Here is a 16,614-nt window from a genome sequence, read left to right on the forward strand (position 1 = left end):
TCACTTGGTCACTGTCATGTCCAAATATCAGCTTCCTTACTCAAAAGGTGCCTGAGTTAATGGTCAGAAGAGAAAGAAATGTAATTAATTAAATAAGTACTTCATTAATCGCTAATAATTAAATAATTCGTGAATTCTCATCCGATTCACTTAACATTTGAGTGTTCCCAAAACGTTGGAGCAAAACGTTGCAACACAACCCTCGCCATTAATTTCTATTGTAAGCGTGCCGAATCAATAAGTATCAATTTTTCTATGAGCCTCGACCAGAGGGTGGTTGCCACTCACAAACACTCGTCGCTAGCTGTTCCATTGTCTGTTGATTCTCACTCTGCTGCCGATTTCAATTGAGCCAGCAGAGTGGAATTTGGAATTTTTTATTTTTTATTTTATTTCTCTGAGCTCATGAAAGTGGTGACATTGGGTGGTTTGCCACTGCCTTTCCACAAAATCACTTAATTATTGTCTTTCATTAAGCGTGAAGCATGTCTCAAAAGCTTGGTGATGGACCTGGACAAAATTTGATAGACAGATTTTGGTGCTTAACCAGGATAAATTGGAACAGCCCTTAAACTAACACCAAGCAGATCAATTTTTATATTTTGAAGCTTAATCGCAGATAAATCTTTCACCTTTCAATAAAAATATATGTACCAACCAAATCTGCGAGCATGGGGAGCAGAGAAAATACACAAAAAAACAACAACACTGCAACAGCAACTTCAACCTAGGTTGAGGTTGAGGGTTCACACAAATGCTTTGCTTCTCGCAAAGCGTCCGCCAATGGGAACTAGAGGGAGGGAGAAGGAGCGGGAGCAAGAGACAGGTAGCCGGAATGGAAATGAGGGACAATGAGGGACAGTGAGGGAGTGTCGGTATGCAATTTTCATCCAATCGCCATCTTTCATAATAATTCTGGACCGGCATGAGATGGCGTTGTCTGTCATTAATTTATATGTTGATCGAACGATTTTTAGGTGTTATAAAATGGTGGGAAAAATTGGCGAAAATTTTTTTTCTCTCTCCTCCACCCTTTTTTTTTTTTTTTTTCCTTAACTTGGACCCACGGCTTTCGTCCTACACAATTCCGTTTAATTTGTCTAAATCCAACCAGCCGTTCCAAAGATATAAGCCGTTTTGTCGTGATACCACAAATTGGGAGAAATATATATATATATATATATATATATATATATATATATATATATATATCTCCATTTCCCGCCCTCTCTCGCACGCCAAGCAAGTCCTCCACCATTTGGGCGGGCAACTCAAAAGTACGTTGTAAGTGCTACACAGGTGTACGAGTATGTAAACGAGTGTACAGGCCTTACATGACTCGGAAACAGATGGTCCCATGGTGCACTCATGGTCCACCTGCTCCCAGTTCACAGCAAGGCCCTTAATAACCAGCGTATTCGTGTGACTACGCACTAATCTTCGCAAAGACGCAGTCTCAATTACACAGGCGAATGCAGGCAGACATTCGTTTCGCTTTGCGCACATCAGTGGCGCATGTCAGAATAATTACACAGCGCAGGAAAAATACGTATTTACAGAAATCATTAGAAAAACACGAATAATAGCTACAATCGTTTGTCGATGTTCCATCCGTGACTTCGTTTGCTCATTCGCGTGACCAAAACGAGATAAAGGGAGCTCAACCATTATACAGCGCTTTTAATGGCGCATGCCATAGGAACTCAACACAATTTCGACTCGGCCAGAAAACGAGCATCCATTTTGTAGGACTTTTACCTCGGACGGTCGTGACAAAATTCGTTACATCATTACATTTATTTACAAGGTACCTCAAAATACATCTTAATCACACAGTCATTGGTTCTTTGAATAAATCATAGCACCGGGAGAGCCAGCTCAAAAAAATGGATCTTTATGATTCATTCAGCACCCTAGTAATTGGTTCTCTGTGTACTAATTAATTACACAGCACCCGGGCCCTGCTCATATGGATCCTTTGTGTCGCGAGCACAGCACCTGAGCAAAGGGTCCCATCTATATTTTCCTTATCAGGGCTTCCGTGCACCAATGGTGCGTGGGGAAGCCCACACACCAAATCCTCCATGTATACACAAAGAATTAAGTTAAGCACCCCTACACAACGAATTAAGGTAAGCACCCCCTAATATATATTCTTTGTGTATATGTATACATTGGCATATATTCTAAGGTATGTGAGATCAAATAATGATTGGTATGACATTAGTTATTGACGTTATTGACGTCACTTACACGTTATTGACATTACACGTTATTGACGTTATTGACGTTATTGACGCAAAGATCGCTAGAGGTCTTCTCAGAACAATGACTGTACGTTAGAAAACATAAACGTCATCCACACTGTCCGTAATGGACCTATAGCTCCATACTTAAATTGAGGTGAAAATATGCCTAAAATTCCCAAAAATTTTCACCTTAAATTATGCAGAATAAAATATTGAAAACGGCATGATTGTTATGTTTTTATGTGACCATAATATCACTTCTCCAGAAAATATAGCAATATCATGGGTATATTACACTGTTTTGACGACAACAAACTTGTAATGTGCGAGGTTGTAAAAAAACGGGGGGGGTGCTTAACTTAATTCTTTGTGTATATATACAAAATAACTATTCCCAGGTTCGTAAATCATACTGGACAAAAACAAGACACACTCACCTTTAAAGATCTTGTATGTGTCCAATTGATCCCAGCGGTGCCTCCATATTGTTCGGGAATAGTTATATGACTCAGGAGGATACAAAATAACTAAACAGGGCTTTTACAAAGCAACGCTTTATTAGCTAATAATTCACTTGTTTCAATATAATAAAGAACTACAATACTATAACGAATTTAGTAATTCAAGTCGTTGGTTCTTCTTCGTTCGCCGGTGCTCTCCTGTTTTCTGTTTCCCGTTGCGTGCTCGTTCGTTCCGTCGGGCAGGGGTTCTCGTGGCAAGTGCTCTCGACTCAAAGTTTGTCCTCGTTTTTATCGGCACACTCGAGTTAATCCTCCGTGCGCTAAATGTTAATCCCTTCTCCGCAGAAGGTTGCTCAGTCATCCCGCTCGCCTTACTGGCACCAACTCGCTCCCCTCCTGCTGCGAGTTCCATTTGCCTCACAATAGGAGGGTGCTCTAGCCCGGGGCTGTGACCAGGTGAACAAGAGATTACCACGTGCACATTCCTGACATTCATTTACGAAATCGTCTATCTGCTTCGTTACCAGTCCCTTCTCAATGAGTTACATTTCCACAATGGTACATACCCCTGTGAAGTCCTCATGGTCAAAACATGAGTCAGACATGTATGAACATGTTTCAAGCATTGTCAAACATGTTTCGACCATGATGATTTCACACTGACAGGCGCAAGCGCATGCAAAAAGTCATGAACCACAAAATGGCTTAGTACAATAGTGCATGTACGTTTTCCACCTAGGTTGCTATTGGATTGTTCTCATTTAGCCAAATTTGGTGAAAAACGCCATATTTCAATTGAAGTGTGTATGAGTTTCAAGATGGAATTGAGCGAAAATATTTGGTGGGTGAATGTTTTAGACCATTTCTAACAATAATCCAGTGGAGCATCAAAATCGGAGAGATCGATGTTTTTTGGACCACCCTAAGGGAGGTGTCCTCCAGGCATTTTTGCCGGAGGTCTGTGTCCATTTGTCACACATTCTTATCAGCTGATATAGTATAACCAGTGTCCTGTAGGTCTGTGTCCATTTGTCGCACATTCTTATCAGCTGATATAGTATAACCAGTGTCCTCTAGGTCTGTGTCCATTTGTCACACATTCTTATCAGCTGATATAGAATAACCAGTGCCATGTAGGTCTGTGTTCATTTGTCGCACATTCTTATCAGCTGATATAGAATAACCAGTGTCCTCTAGGTCTGTGTCCATTTGTCACACATTCTTATCAGCTGATATAGAATAACCAGTGCCTTGTAGGTCTGTGTTCATTTGTCGCACATTCTTATCAGCTGATATGGAATAACCAGTGGTGTCCTGTAGGTCTGTGTCCATTTGTCGCACATTCTTATCAGCTGATATCATATAAACAGTGTCCTCTAGGTCTGTGTCCATTTGTCACACATTCTTATCAGCTGATATAGAATAACCAGTGTCCTGTAGGTCTGTGTCCATTTGTCGCACATTCTTATCAGCTGATATAGTATAACCAGTGTCCTGTAGGTCTGTGTCCATTTGTCACACATTCTTATCATCTGATATAGAATAACCAGTGTCCTGTAGGTCTGTTTCCATTTGTCGCACATTCTTATCAGCTGATGTAGTATAACCAGTGTCCTGTAGGTCTGTGTCCATTTGTCGCACATTCTTATCAGCTGATATAGTATAACCAGTGTCCTGTAGGTCTGTGTCCATTTGTCACACATTCTTATCAGCTGATGTAGTCGGGAACTCAATGAGGTTACAGTGCCATCAGAGTATTCACACAACTTGACTTTTTTCACATTTTGTAATATTATAGCCTGAAGTTAAAATGGATTAAATTCACATTTTTTTTGTCATTGATCAACACATTGTACCTCATAATGTCAGTGGAATTTTCTTTTTAGAAATTTTTACAAATCTTTTAAAAATGAAATATGTAAATTAGATATTTCCCTAAGTATTTAGCCCCCTGTGTCAATACTTCATAGAAGCGTCTTTGGTAGCGATCACAGCTTTGAGTCGTTTTATGTATGTCTGTATCAGCTTTACACCTGTATTTGGGGAGTTTCTTCCATTCTTCCTTGGAGATTTGCTCAAACTCTGTCAAGTTGGATGGGGAGCGTCGGTGAACAGCAATCTTCAAGTCTTTCCACAGATTCTCAATGGGATTCAAGTCTGGGCTTTGGCTGGGCCACTCATAGACTTTCGCATACTTGTTCTGGAGCCATTCCAGTGTTGCTTTGGCTGTTTGCTTGGGGTCATTTTCCTGTTGGAACGTAAATCTTCATCACAGTCTAAGGTCTTTTGCACTCTGAAGTAGGTTCTCCTCAAGGATTTGCATGCATTTGGATCCATTCATTGTTCCCTCTATCCTTACAAGTCTCCCAGTCCCTGCCACTGAAAAGCATCCCCAGAGCATGATACTGCCACCACCATGCTTCACGGTAGGGATGGTGTTATATGGGTGATGATCTGTGCTCTTTTTCCGCCAGACTTAGCGCTTTACATTTAGGCCATGGGAATTCTCGTCTAATCAGACCACAGAATATTTAGCCTCACGCTGAGTCTTTCATGTACCTTTTTGCAAACTCCAGGCATGTTGTCATGTGCCTTTTTTTTTTTTTTAATCTCTGTTGTCCTTCCAGAATTTTCTGACTTCTCAGCCAAGGAATGCTGTAGTTCTGTCAGAGTGGTCATTGGGTTCCTGATCACCTCCTTGACCAAGGTCCTTCTTGCCCGGTTGCTCATTTTGTTTCGATGGATAGCTCTAGGACAGGGGTTCCCAAACTTTTCTAGTACGTGACCCCTTTCAGTAGTACCAAACCTACCATGACCCCCACCTTTATAAGCCTTCTGAAAATGTACTAATTTCCAATGGCGCAGATACATTTTAAAGATTAATCACAGCAGAGAGAGCAATAACAACAAAAAAAAATTATTAATGTTTATTAACAAGGATTGATTTAATCATGTATTTTAATGAGAAGGATGTATTTGCTTTATGATACAAGCAAATCAATACGCAGGTCTGTGTGGCTCAAGGCACATCGCATGTCTGCTTCAGCATCCAACCTGTTTCGGGCGTTTGATTTGATTACCAGGAGAGTCGAGAAACCACTTTCACAGAGGTAAGTCGATGAGAAAGGAATGAGAACCTTCAGGGCGAATTCGCTGGTGTTGGGGAAAGCGGAAAGCATTTTGGCCCAGCAATTAGAGCTGCTGAACTGTTGTTGTTCCTGGAACTCCTCTTTGGCTGCGGTGTTGTTGATGAGCTCCAAGAATTCCTCTTGTATGCCATCAGGAAGATCGTCCACAGTGCATCGGAAAGGATTGCGGGCAAGTTTCAGCTGTACATTCTCATTTGCATCAATCTCATGAAAATAGTGTCTGAACTCTTCTTGGAGGCTTGACAAGTGTTCCTTGATCTCTTGTTGCAGCTCCTCTGCAAGTGGTTCTTCACCGACGACCTCAGTCAGACGTTGGAAGGAAGCTACATTTCCCCTCGACTTTCCTCTCCCAAAGAGCTAGCTTGTCGAGGAAAGCCTTGATGGCATCGGTGTGCATTAAGATGGTGGTATCTGGGCCCTGTAGTTGCCGGTTGAGTCCATTCAAAGCTTCGAACACGTCTGCCAAGTAGGCAAGACTACACTTAAACGGCTCTCGAATGTCCGTTAACAACTGCTCCGTCTTCTTCCCTTGAGCTGCCAGAAATACCTGCAATTCATCAAAGAGCTCAAATACACGGGCGAGAACATTGCCCTTTGACAGCCAACGAACAGATGTGTAGAAGAGGAGGTCTTGGTGGGCAGAATCCGTCTTGGCACAACTGACGAAACAGCCTGGTGTTGAGTGCCCCTCCTTTGATATGGTTGACGATGCGGATCACAGTTTCCAAGGTGACTTTGAGAGCAGCAGGGAGCGTCTTGGAGGCAAGAGCCTCACGGTGGATCAGGCAGTGTGTTGTAATGACATCCGGGTTCTTCTTCTTGACCAGAGTCACAAATCCTGACTTGGAGCCGAGCATGCTGGGAGCTCCGTCCGTGCAGACACCAACCAACTTTGCCCACGAGAGCTTTTCCTCTTGGAAGAAGTTGGACACCATGTTCATGACATCTTCAGCCTTTGTAGTTATCAGTGGGCTGCAGAAGTGGAACTCCTCCTCCACCTGATTTTCCGAGATGAACCGAGCAAAAACCAAAAGCTGTGGAAGCTGTGCGACGTCTGTGGACTCATCAAGTTGGATGGCGAAGAAGGGAGAGAGTCGGATTTTCTCCATCACCTGAAGTTTGATGTCCTGGGACATGTCATCGATGCGCTGCTTAACTGTGTTGTCCGAGAGACTTATCTGATTAAGCTTGTTGACACAGTTCTGATCGAGGACAAGACGAGCAGCCTCTACCATGCAAGGTTTAACGAGCGTCTCTCCAATCGTGTGTGGCTTCTTCTGCTTCACGATAAGAAGGGAGATCTTGTACGAGGCCTCGACGATCTTGCTGTGTTGAAAGAGAACTCCTGTTCCATGATCCAATCTCGACCGCTTGAGCTGGTGTTCTTTGATTTTGAAGTAGGCCAAATCCTTGCTGGCAAGTTCCGGATGAACCTTGGCGAGGTGCTCCTTCAGCTTGAAGGGCTTCAGGCTCTCGTTAGCAAGTGTCTTCTTGCAGATGACGCACTGTGGCAACTGCACGCCATTGTTCACGATAGATGAGAAGTCAAAGTTGAGAAAACTCCCGTTGTATGTGCGTTTCTTCGACATCTGCAAAACAAAATATCAAGCATTAGGAACGAAAATAGTCGTACGACAAAACCTAAATATCAAAAAACGAACAAAAATCCCTAGATATCATAAAAAATTTCCTCAAAATCTTGGACCCTCCATGACCCCCAGAAAAAGGTTCATGACCCCTTTGGGGGTCGTGCCCCGCAGTTTGGGAACCACTGCTCTAGGAAGTCTGAGAAGTTCCAGATTCCTTTCATTTCCTAATAATAGAGCTTACTGTGCTCTTGGGAACTTTCAACACTCTAGAAATTGTGTTATATTCTTCCCCAGATCTATTCCTCCTCACAATTCTATCCCGGAGTTCTACGGACAGTTCCTTGGACTTGATAGTAGAGTTTTTGCTCTGACGTGCACTGTCAATTGTGGGATCTCATATAGAAAGGTGTGTTTCTTTCTAAATCATGTCCAATCAATTGGATTGGCCACAGGTGGACAGCAATTAAGTTGTAGAGACATCTCAAGGATGATCAAAGGAAATTGGATACACCTGAGCTGAATTTGGAGTGTCATAGCAAAGGAGTTCAATACTTATTTACTTAAGACATTTCAGCTTATTATTTTGTATAAAAATAAAAATTTCCACTTTGACATTAATGGGGTATTTATGTGTAGATCAGTGACAAAAAAAATCAAACTAGTAAAAACTTAGTTTTTTATTTCAGGCTGTGACACAACAAAATGTGAAAAGTCAAGGGGTGTGAATACTGTTGTGGATATGAGGACTGTATATTTTTTTTGATTGTGTGCTGTATTGTTGTGATTATTGTTTATTCTGTGCCTCCTGCCACCGGAGCTGTGTAAAGACCAAAAGGGCGTCCCATAGTCCACAAGCATACACGTCAGCCAAGTAATAGAATATACCTGTTGATAGTTATCTCTTATTCTGTGTATTAGCGTAAGGCTGTGTCTTCCATTAATTGAAATACTCCATTGCACCAGTGAAAGAGATAGATTCCCTTCCATTCCCCCCTTTCCGTCAATTGCAATTCGAAGCGCCTTCCGCATTTTGGTCGGTTTTTTCCCTTCATCCGCCATTGACCACGAGGCTCGAGTCGGGGAAGAAAGGCGTGTCTCCACCTCGTCATAGAGGGGAGGAGTGAGCCCGCCCCACTCGACCAACCATGAGCCAGGGGTTCGGCTAGAGAGGGCGGAGGAAGAGCGATCGGGGAGGGTCGCAAAGGTTGAGGGGCGGGGGCCTATATAACCCAAGGCAAGGGCGTGTCCAGGAGGAGATGCGTTTTTACAGAGGAGAGCAGAAGACAGAAAGGCCTGGAGTTGGACTTTGAGTTGGTCTGAGTTGGTTGGGAGTCGGTCGTCAAGTGCAGAGTGGTGAAGAGTCAGTCAGTAGAGGTGGTGGTCAAGTGGTTGCGTTGGTTGCGGTGAGGAGTCGGTGGTAAAGAGTGAGGGACCAAGAAAGAGAGAGAAAGAGTCCTGAAGCAAGAGAGGAAGTTGTTGGACTGGGTGGGACTAAGGAAGGAGAGAGAACCCGTCACACCAATCCCCCAAGCTCCGCGTTGGCTCCACCAAGCGTTCAGCTCCACCAAGCGTTCAGCTCCACCAAGCTCCGCGTTGGCTCCACCAAGCGTTCAGCTCCACCAAGCTCCGCGTTGGCTCCACCAAGCGTTCAGCTCCACCAAGCTCCGCGTTGGCTCCACCAAGCGTTCACCTCCAGCCATCCACCTCCTGCAATTCCCCGCGTGAGTCAGTGTCTTTTGTTTGTTCTGTCCTGGGTTAATTAAGTCTGTATAAGCTAGTATTTTCCCTGTGTCACCTGCGTCTTATGTGCTTGTAAATAAACGTGACTGCTTTCTTTTTGCTTGTGTGTAAATAGTCAATAAATTCAGTCGTATTTCCAAACCTTTCTTTGCCTTCGTTTTCCTCTTTGCATTGCGTCGTTTTCGTCTTTTCCCTCATTGAGCAGCTGGGGTGCGATACGGCCAAAGTCTGGGTGAATCGGGTGAGTTTTGTTAGGTCGCGGTCTTACACCACCGCTCGGTCTATAACATCTAACCGCGATCTATAACAATTGGTGTCTGGGAGTGGGATTCGAGGCCCGACCAAATTTTTAAAAAAAAACGAATAGAGGAAAAAAAAAAAATTTTGGTCAAAATTACGAGCTGCCGAAATTTGTTTTGTGTAAAGCAAAACCCGAATTTTGAAATCGCGCCATGGCTGTTCAAGGCGACGGGATGCCGGTGGGAGAGATAGACGGGGTAGAATCGACCCAGGACTTAGGAAAAAAAATGGTGGAGGAGAGTAAAGAAGGTGTGGTTGAGGGTGTATCAGGTGCACAAAATGGCGGCCTCGCGCACGTGGTTGAGGGGGCAGCTGCGGCCGCACCCTTTGTACTACCAACGGTGGTCCAAATGCAAGCCTTCATGGCGCAATTCGCCGAGATGCTGAGAATAAACGGGGAGAAATTGAGTAATGAAATGGAAGCAATAACGAACGAAAGGAGGGCTAACAGTGAGCGATTGGGAAACCAAATTGAAGAAATAACGAACGGAATGAGGGCCGATAGGGAGGAAAGGGAGCAGAGGGACAGAGACCGCAAGTTGGGCGAAAGGGTCCCAGGGGTGCACGAGGATGTAACGCGAGTCGAAAAGCGCTGGTTGAGCGAAGCGGAGGAAAGCACGGGTACAATGACGGGGGTAGAAATCGCGACCCGGGGCTTGGAAAAGCCGGCGACCGATGAGGTAGAGGGAATTTTATTAAAGCCAACGGTCGTCGAGGTGAGTACAGAAAAAGCGGAAGTGGGCATTGAAATTGAAGAGATGACGGAGGTAGCCCGGGAATTGCAGGGAGAAATGGATAATGTACAAAGTCTGTGTTCAAATCATGATGAGATGCTCACTAACCAAATAAAAAGTTTGCAGGTGGCAAAGGAGGTGCGGAGACAAGGTACGGAGGTGAGTGGCAATGTATATGATGTGAGGAAAGCTTCAGTCGGCTTGGGGATTGGTTTGGATCCGGGTGTTCGTGAAAGGCCGTTGGTGAAGTGTGTGACAGGACAGGTGTGCGAAAAAAGAGGTGTGCGAGAATGTCCGACCATGGGGTGTGTGAGGAAAAAGTGCACGCCGAGGAGTGAGTGTGCCGTCAGGAGTGAGCCGGTCGAAGCGCGTGTGCGAGGGGGTACATGGAAGCGCGGTGTGGTGAGTGTTACGGAGGAAGTAACGAGAGAGTGTACACCTGTGGTGAGTGTTATGGAGGAAGTAACGAGAGAGTGTACACCTGTGGTGAGTGTTACAGAGGATGTAACGAGAAAGTGTACGTCTGTGGTGAGTGTTACGGAGGAAGTAACGAGAGAGTGTACACCTGTGGTGAGTGTTACGGAGGAAGTAACGAGAGAGTGTACACCTGTGGTGAGTGTTACGGAGGAAGTAACGAGAGAGTGTACACCTGTGGTGAGTGTTACAGAGGATGTAACGAGGAAGTGTACGCCTGTGGTGAGTGTTACAGAGGATGTAACGGGAGGGTGTGCGCGAGAAAGGTGTGTAACGGACGGGTGCATGAGGAAAGAGTGCGTTGTCAAGAGTGGAGGTGAGAGTAGTGAGAGTGAAACGGAGCGTGAGTTGGTTGTGACAGGTGACCGAGGATGTACACCTGGAATGGAAGGATGCACACCTGGAATGGTAGAGCGTGTGTGGGAAGGCACATTTGAGTTGGTGGTGAGGCACGTGGTTGGGTGTGCGAATGAGAGCACACCTGTGATTGTCACAGAGGAAGTGACCGAGGAGGGGGCGCGAAGAGGTGTGTTGGTGAGGTGTGCAACCAACGAATGTGTGCCAAGGTGTTCGGTGGTCAGGTGTGTGACCAAGTCGGTGAGCGGAATGAGTGTACCGAGGTGTGTTAGAGAAGGTACGACCAAGAGCATGGAAACGGCTGCATGTATGAGCACGAAAGGGGTAGCGTATGCTTGTAAGCATCCAGGTGAGGCGTCGACGATAACCGGGTTAAAGGTTAGAACGACTTATAGCCGACTCGGGCCCTCGGTGCGTGCCGGGCTTCGCGTGCCGCGAGAACCAGCGGGGATCCGAACCACGGTGTGTTCATGGTTTCGAAAGAACTGCCGTGCGCGATCCACGCTGGGCCTCGCGTGGATCGGCCGCGTCCGGGCTCCACTAGACGGAGCGGGCCGCCCGATAGGAAGGGTCGTCATGGCGACCACTTTCTATTGAGACGTGCCGGCAGGTCGAGATCGGGACATTGGATGGCTCCACGCCGAGGTGGTGCGTGGGATCTCGGCCCGGGTAAGCCCCCATCCCTGCCACGAATGCGGGACGTATCCAGCCGCTGGCACAAAAGAACCCGCGTTCATGGCTCGGCTGTACGAAGCCGAGCTTTCGAAGGAAATTGCGCACCGAGAGGATGTAATAAGTAGACGGGTGATGGTGATAGTGATAGTGATTTAAAACGAAATTTAGAAAAGTGAATAGAATTGGCAGTAAATGGAAAATCTTTGAATTGTTGGATTTGGACGAGCGAAAATGGGTAGTGAGAGACCCCCGATGTGGTGGGATGGCAAATCCACCATCCCTCACAGGTGGGGGCAAAGGAGCAATAGATTATGGGGTGTATGGCAGTGAAAACTAGCCCGGGTGGGTTAGGTTATATTGATAGGGCTCTAGAAGATGACATTAGGTGACGATAAGGGTAGTTAGTGACTGATACCTGTAGTGGGGACGCAGGTAGCTTAGTGTGGATTATAATGACGTGGGAGCGCAATAATTTAAAGGGACGACTGGGAAGCGCAAGTTTCAGAGGGGAGTAGTTAGCTGAGATGATGCCGTGTGTGTGAGGATTGGACAGGTGAGAATGGAACAGGTGTGATTGCACAGGTGTGCAACTGACAGGTGAATGGAGCAGTGTATGAGGAAGTAGTGGTGATTGCGTGTTGTGTTGACCAAATGGTCCAGGAAGAGGAGGAGGGTGCAGGTGGCACCAGGTAGGATTGCACAGGTGTGCAACGACAGGTGAATGAAAGACAGGTGTATGGAATAAATGGTATGGAGTATTGGAATGGATGGTCGTGGAGTGAGTATAGTGGAAATTGTGGAGTGGAGTGGATGGTGCGAAGGTGTGAATGGGGGAAGAGTGGACCCCCATCACGGATACCCGGGGCGGGTAGTGCAAGTGTTAGGTAGAGGGTATAGGTAAATTGTGGTTGGATATTGGCATCTGTGGTGCGGGTGACAGAATGGTATGTGGATGGGTGCGTTGGTGTTGTGGAAATGGCTGGGCGTGTAGCCTGTTAGTGTGTGTAGTTGGTTTGGGCACTCCACCACTGTAAGGATGTCGGCCAGGTGAGGCCGCAGGTGGGCTCTGGGAGCCGGTAGTAGTTGTTGTGGATGGGGCCCGAGGATCCGGAGGACGGACCCGGGTAGCCCAGTGACAGAGGGCACCATGGGGTGACAGAGCCAGGAGAAGGGCTGTCCCCAGTTAGTTAGGTTAGGGTAAGGAGCTAGGTAAGCTCGGGTGGCAACTACAGTGGTGGAGGTGTGCAGGTGGGTAGACCTGTTGGGAGAGGTACACGTCGCAGCCCAGAAATTGTGCTAGAGCACCGGGAGATGAATCGGGGGAGTGAGACCCCAAATTGAGAAGCACCACAGTTTGGCCAATGGGAATTGGTTATTAGAACCCATAGTGTAAGAGGGCCAATGGTTTGGCCAGAGAAAGACCCCGGGTAGTGTAAAGTGTGTTAAAATCATTTAGAGGATAGTTAGGATGAAGGATCTCCTCGCACCATCTGCATCCACTCACCTGAGGTGACAGGTACTCCGCACCATGCCATGTTTAATTATTTTTGATGCAAATGTTTTGGATTGTGAGACGCATCATGACGTGGGTGTGACATTGTGCTTTGATGTTCCATCTCTGCCTCCTTATGAGGACTGATGATGAATTTGGTGATGGCAAATTTTGGATAGAGGGATTGTGGTGACGAATTTGGTATAGAGGAAATATGGGGAGACGTGACAGTAGTGACGAATTTGGTAATGTGTAGGTTTTGTACATATGGGGTAAGGGCAAGGGTGGGCTAGGTAACAGGGGGGTGACGTACGGTAGGGACGAGCTTTCTCACTTCGCCCTCCGTACGCATTTCGCCTTGCATTGCCTTTTTGACGTGTACCCTTGTGACCTTACCCCTCGCTCAATTGTCTTTCCCCTTTTGTCTCCCACATGACCTGTGCGCCGTTGGGCGCCGAGGGGAGCGTGCGTGGGTCGGCCATTGTGCGCCCGAAATTCCCAGAACCAGCTGTCTGCATCGATGCACCACATTATGGACCACATGCCTGTGGCCGAGCACCACTTATGGACCCCATGGGTTGGGGCATGGCCCCTCTGCTGGAACCGGCCATGAGGGCCTGAAATCTTGCTGGCGGACCTTGGCCACAGGGCACCGATGCCCCACAGGTGAACCACACTAGTCGGCCCTGTGGGCTATAAATAAAAGAAAATAAAGAAGGGCACATTGGGCACACTTTATTGCAAATAGGCCGCCAGTAAGCAAAGCAAAAGAGAATGACAACATCTGGAAGACAAATAAAAATAACAAGCAGAGGGAGCCGAAGAGCAAGAGATCACCTGCAGGGTTAGGGGTTGTTGGTTTATTTTTATGGAACACTGATGAACTATGGTGACTGCACCGATTGGTGCGTGGGTGTGTATTGGTGCGTTATTGGGTGCGTTCATGGTGCGTCGATGCAGAGCAGACTGTCTCCCCCCCAGAAAGAACAATTACAGGTCCTGGGTTAGTTTTGTAAATAAAAATAGCGTCAGTGTAAATAATGCTCCCCACCGTCAGTGTTTAGTTTGAAGACCATTCCGCAATTCGGTTAACTGTGGGCGTAAGTCTGTTAGGCAGGGTGCAATGGAGCAGCGGGACACATTTATATATGTTTTAAAACTGTCGCACTCAGGGTCAGGTTAAAAGTAGAGGGAACTACACCTACGTGTCACACTAAATAAAAGTTGTAGGCCCGGGACGTGCCTAAGAGGAGGAGGGTGCAGTGTTGTGGATATGAGGACTGTATATTTTTTTTGATTGTGTGCTGTATTGTTGTGATTATTGTTTATTCTGTGCCTCCTGCCTCCGGAGCTGTGTAAAGACCAAAAGGGCGTCCCATAGTCCACAAGCATACACGTCAGCCAAGTAATAGAATATACCTGTTGATAGTTATCTCTTATTCTGTGTATTAGCGTAAGGCTGTGTCTTCCATTAATTGAAATACTCCATTGCACCAGTGAAAGAGATAGATTCCCTTCCATTCCCCCCTTTCCGTCAATTGCAATTCGAAGCGCCTTCCGCATTTTGGTCGGTTTTTTCCCTTCATCCGCCATTGACCACGAGGCTCGAGTCGGGGAAGAAAGGCGTGTCTCCACCTCGTCATAGAGGGGAGGAGTGAGCCCGCCCCACTCGACCAACCATGAGCCAGGGGTTCGGCTAGAGAGGGCGGAGGAAGAGCGATCGGGGAGGGTCGCAAAGGTTGAGGGGCGGGGGCCTATATAACCCAAGGCAAGGGCGTGTCCAGGAGGAGATGCGTTTTTACAGAGGAGAGCAGAAGACAGAAAGGCCTGGAGTTGGACTTTGAGTTGGTCTGAGTTGGTTGGGAGTCGGTCGTCAAGTGCAGAGTGGTGAAGAGTCAGTCAGTAGAGGTGGTGGTCAAGTGGTTGCGTTGGTTGCGGTGAGGAGTCGGTGGTAAAGAGTGAGGGACCAAGAAAGAGAGAGAAAGAGTCCTGAAGCAAGAGAGGAAGTTGTTGGACTGGGTGGGACTAAGGAAGGAGAGAGAACCCGTCACACCAATCCCCCAAGCTCCGCGTTGGCTCCACCAAGCGTTCAGCTCCACCAAGCGTTCAGCTCCACCAAGCTCCGCGTTGGCTCCACCAAGCGTTCAGCTCCACCAAGCTCCGCGTTGGCTCCACCAAGCGTTCAGCTCCACCAAGCTCCGCGTTGGCTCCACCAAGCGTTCACCTCCAGCCATCCACCTCCTGCAATTCCCCGCGTGAGTCAGTGTCTTTTGTTTGTTCTGTCCTGGGTTAATTAAGTCTGTATAAGCTAGTATTTTCCCTGTGTCACCTGCGTCTTATGTGCTTGTAAATAAACGTGACTGCTTTCTTTTTGCTTGTGTGTAAATAGTCAATAAATTCAGTCGTATTTCCAAACCTTTTTTTGCCTTCGTTTTCCTCTTTGCATTGCGTCGTTTTCGTCTTTTCCCTCATTGAGCAGCTGGGGTGCGATACGGCCAAAGTTTGGGTGAATCGGGTGAGTTTTGTTAGGTCGCGGTCTTACACCACCGCTCGGTCTATAACATCTAACCGCGATCTATAACAATACTTTCTGAAGGCACTATATGTTCCTTCCCACAAAATATTCATTTTTGTACATCCATAGCCTGACGGTTACGGATCTTTCGCAATTGTTGCTCGTTATCTTCTTGAACCTCATTTTGAGTTATCTACCTCGTTTTGGCTCTTTGTAGTTTACTATTGTTTAACTTTCTATGGCAGGCTGCATGCCATTTGGCAGAATGTTAAACGGAGCCAAATCTTCCCCATTCTTCCTTGCTGCCTGCATTCGTCACAGCAGCACAGTCAGCGCCAATCAGCCTTTCCCTCTTCTTTCTCTCTCTCTGTCTGTCTGTCTCTCTCTCCTTCTCTCCCTCTCTCTCTCTGTCTCTGTCTCTCTCTCTAACTCTGTCTCTCTCTAACTCTGTCATGATCCTGACCGTGAAGACGGAGGTACATCATCCTGGATGTGGGGGATCACTGGGTCACTCCAACGAGATCGATCGACTGCCTTTGTGCCGCGGGCTTGTTCGAGAGAACTGCCCTGGGCTATACAACAACTGGACATATTCTTCCCCCAGCACACGGGACAACGAGGAGACTCGATTGAAGTCTACAAGATCATCAAAGGCTTAGTAGCCACATATCCCGAGCACTTCTTTGTTTCAGCGATATATCATGCAATTAGAGGCCATACTCTGAAGTTGTTGGAGGAGAGGAGTTCTTTGGCTCTATGAAATAACTGTTTCAGTCAAAGAGTAACTGAGATATATGTAACCAGGTGGTAATAAAGCACCGGTAATTCCGCACTGGAAGATACCGTTAATCCCACGAGAGTTGGTGTGCCAGTAGGATT

The 16,614-nt window shown here is 46.6% G+C and overlaps 1 protein-coding gene and 1 pseudogene across 1 annotated transcript; one reads left to right on the forward strand and one right to left on the reverse strand.

Moving 5' to 3' along the window:
- Positions 1 to 5,691: 5,691 nt before the first annotated feature.
- Positions 5,692 to 7,592, reverse strand: LOC144890829 (protein FAM200C-like; annotated as a pseudogene).
- Positions 7,593 to 8,469: 877 nt separating this feature from the next.
- LOC144890687 (uncharacterized) lies at positions 8,470 to 15,639 on the forward strand. Its single transcript, XM_078772027.1, has 2 exons — positions 8,470 to 10,502; positions 15,011 to 15,639. Exons 1-2 carry the CDS (start codon positions 9,641 to 9,643, stop codon positions 15,109 to 15,111), a joined length of 963 nt encoding a protein of 320 aa, XP_078628153.1. The 5' UTR covers positions 8,470 to 9,640; the 3' UTR covers positions 15,112 to 15,639.
- The last annotated feature ends 975 nt before the right edge of the window (positions 15,640 to 16,614 follow it).

This window comes from Myxine glutinosa, chromosome 2, assembly GCF_964187855.1.
Source record: "Myxine glutinosa chromosome 2, kmMyxGlut1.1, whole genome shotgun sequence".
Taxonomy (NCBI): domain Eukaryota; kingdom Metazoa; phylum Chordata; class Myxini; order Myxiniformes; family Myxinidae; genus Myxine; species Myxine glutinosa.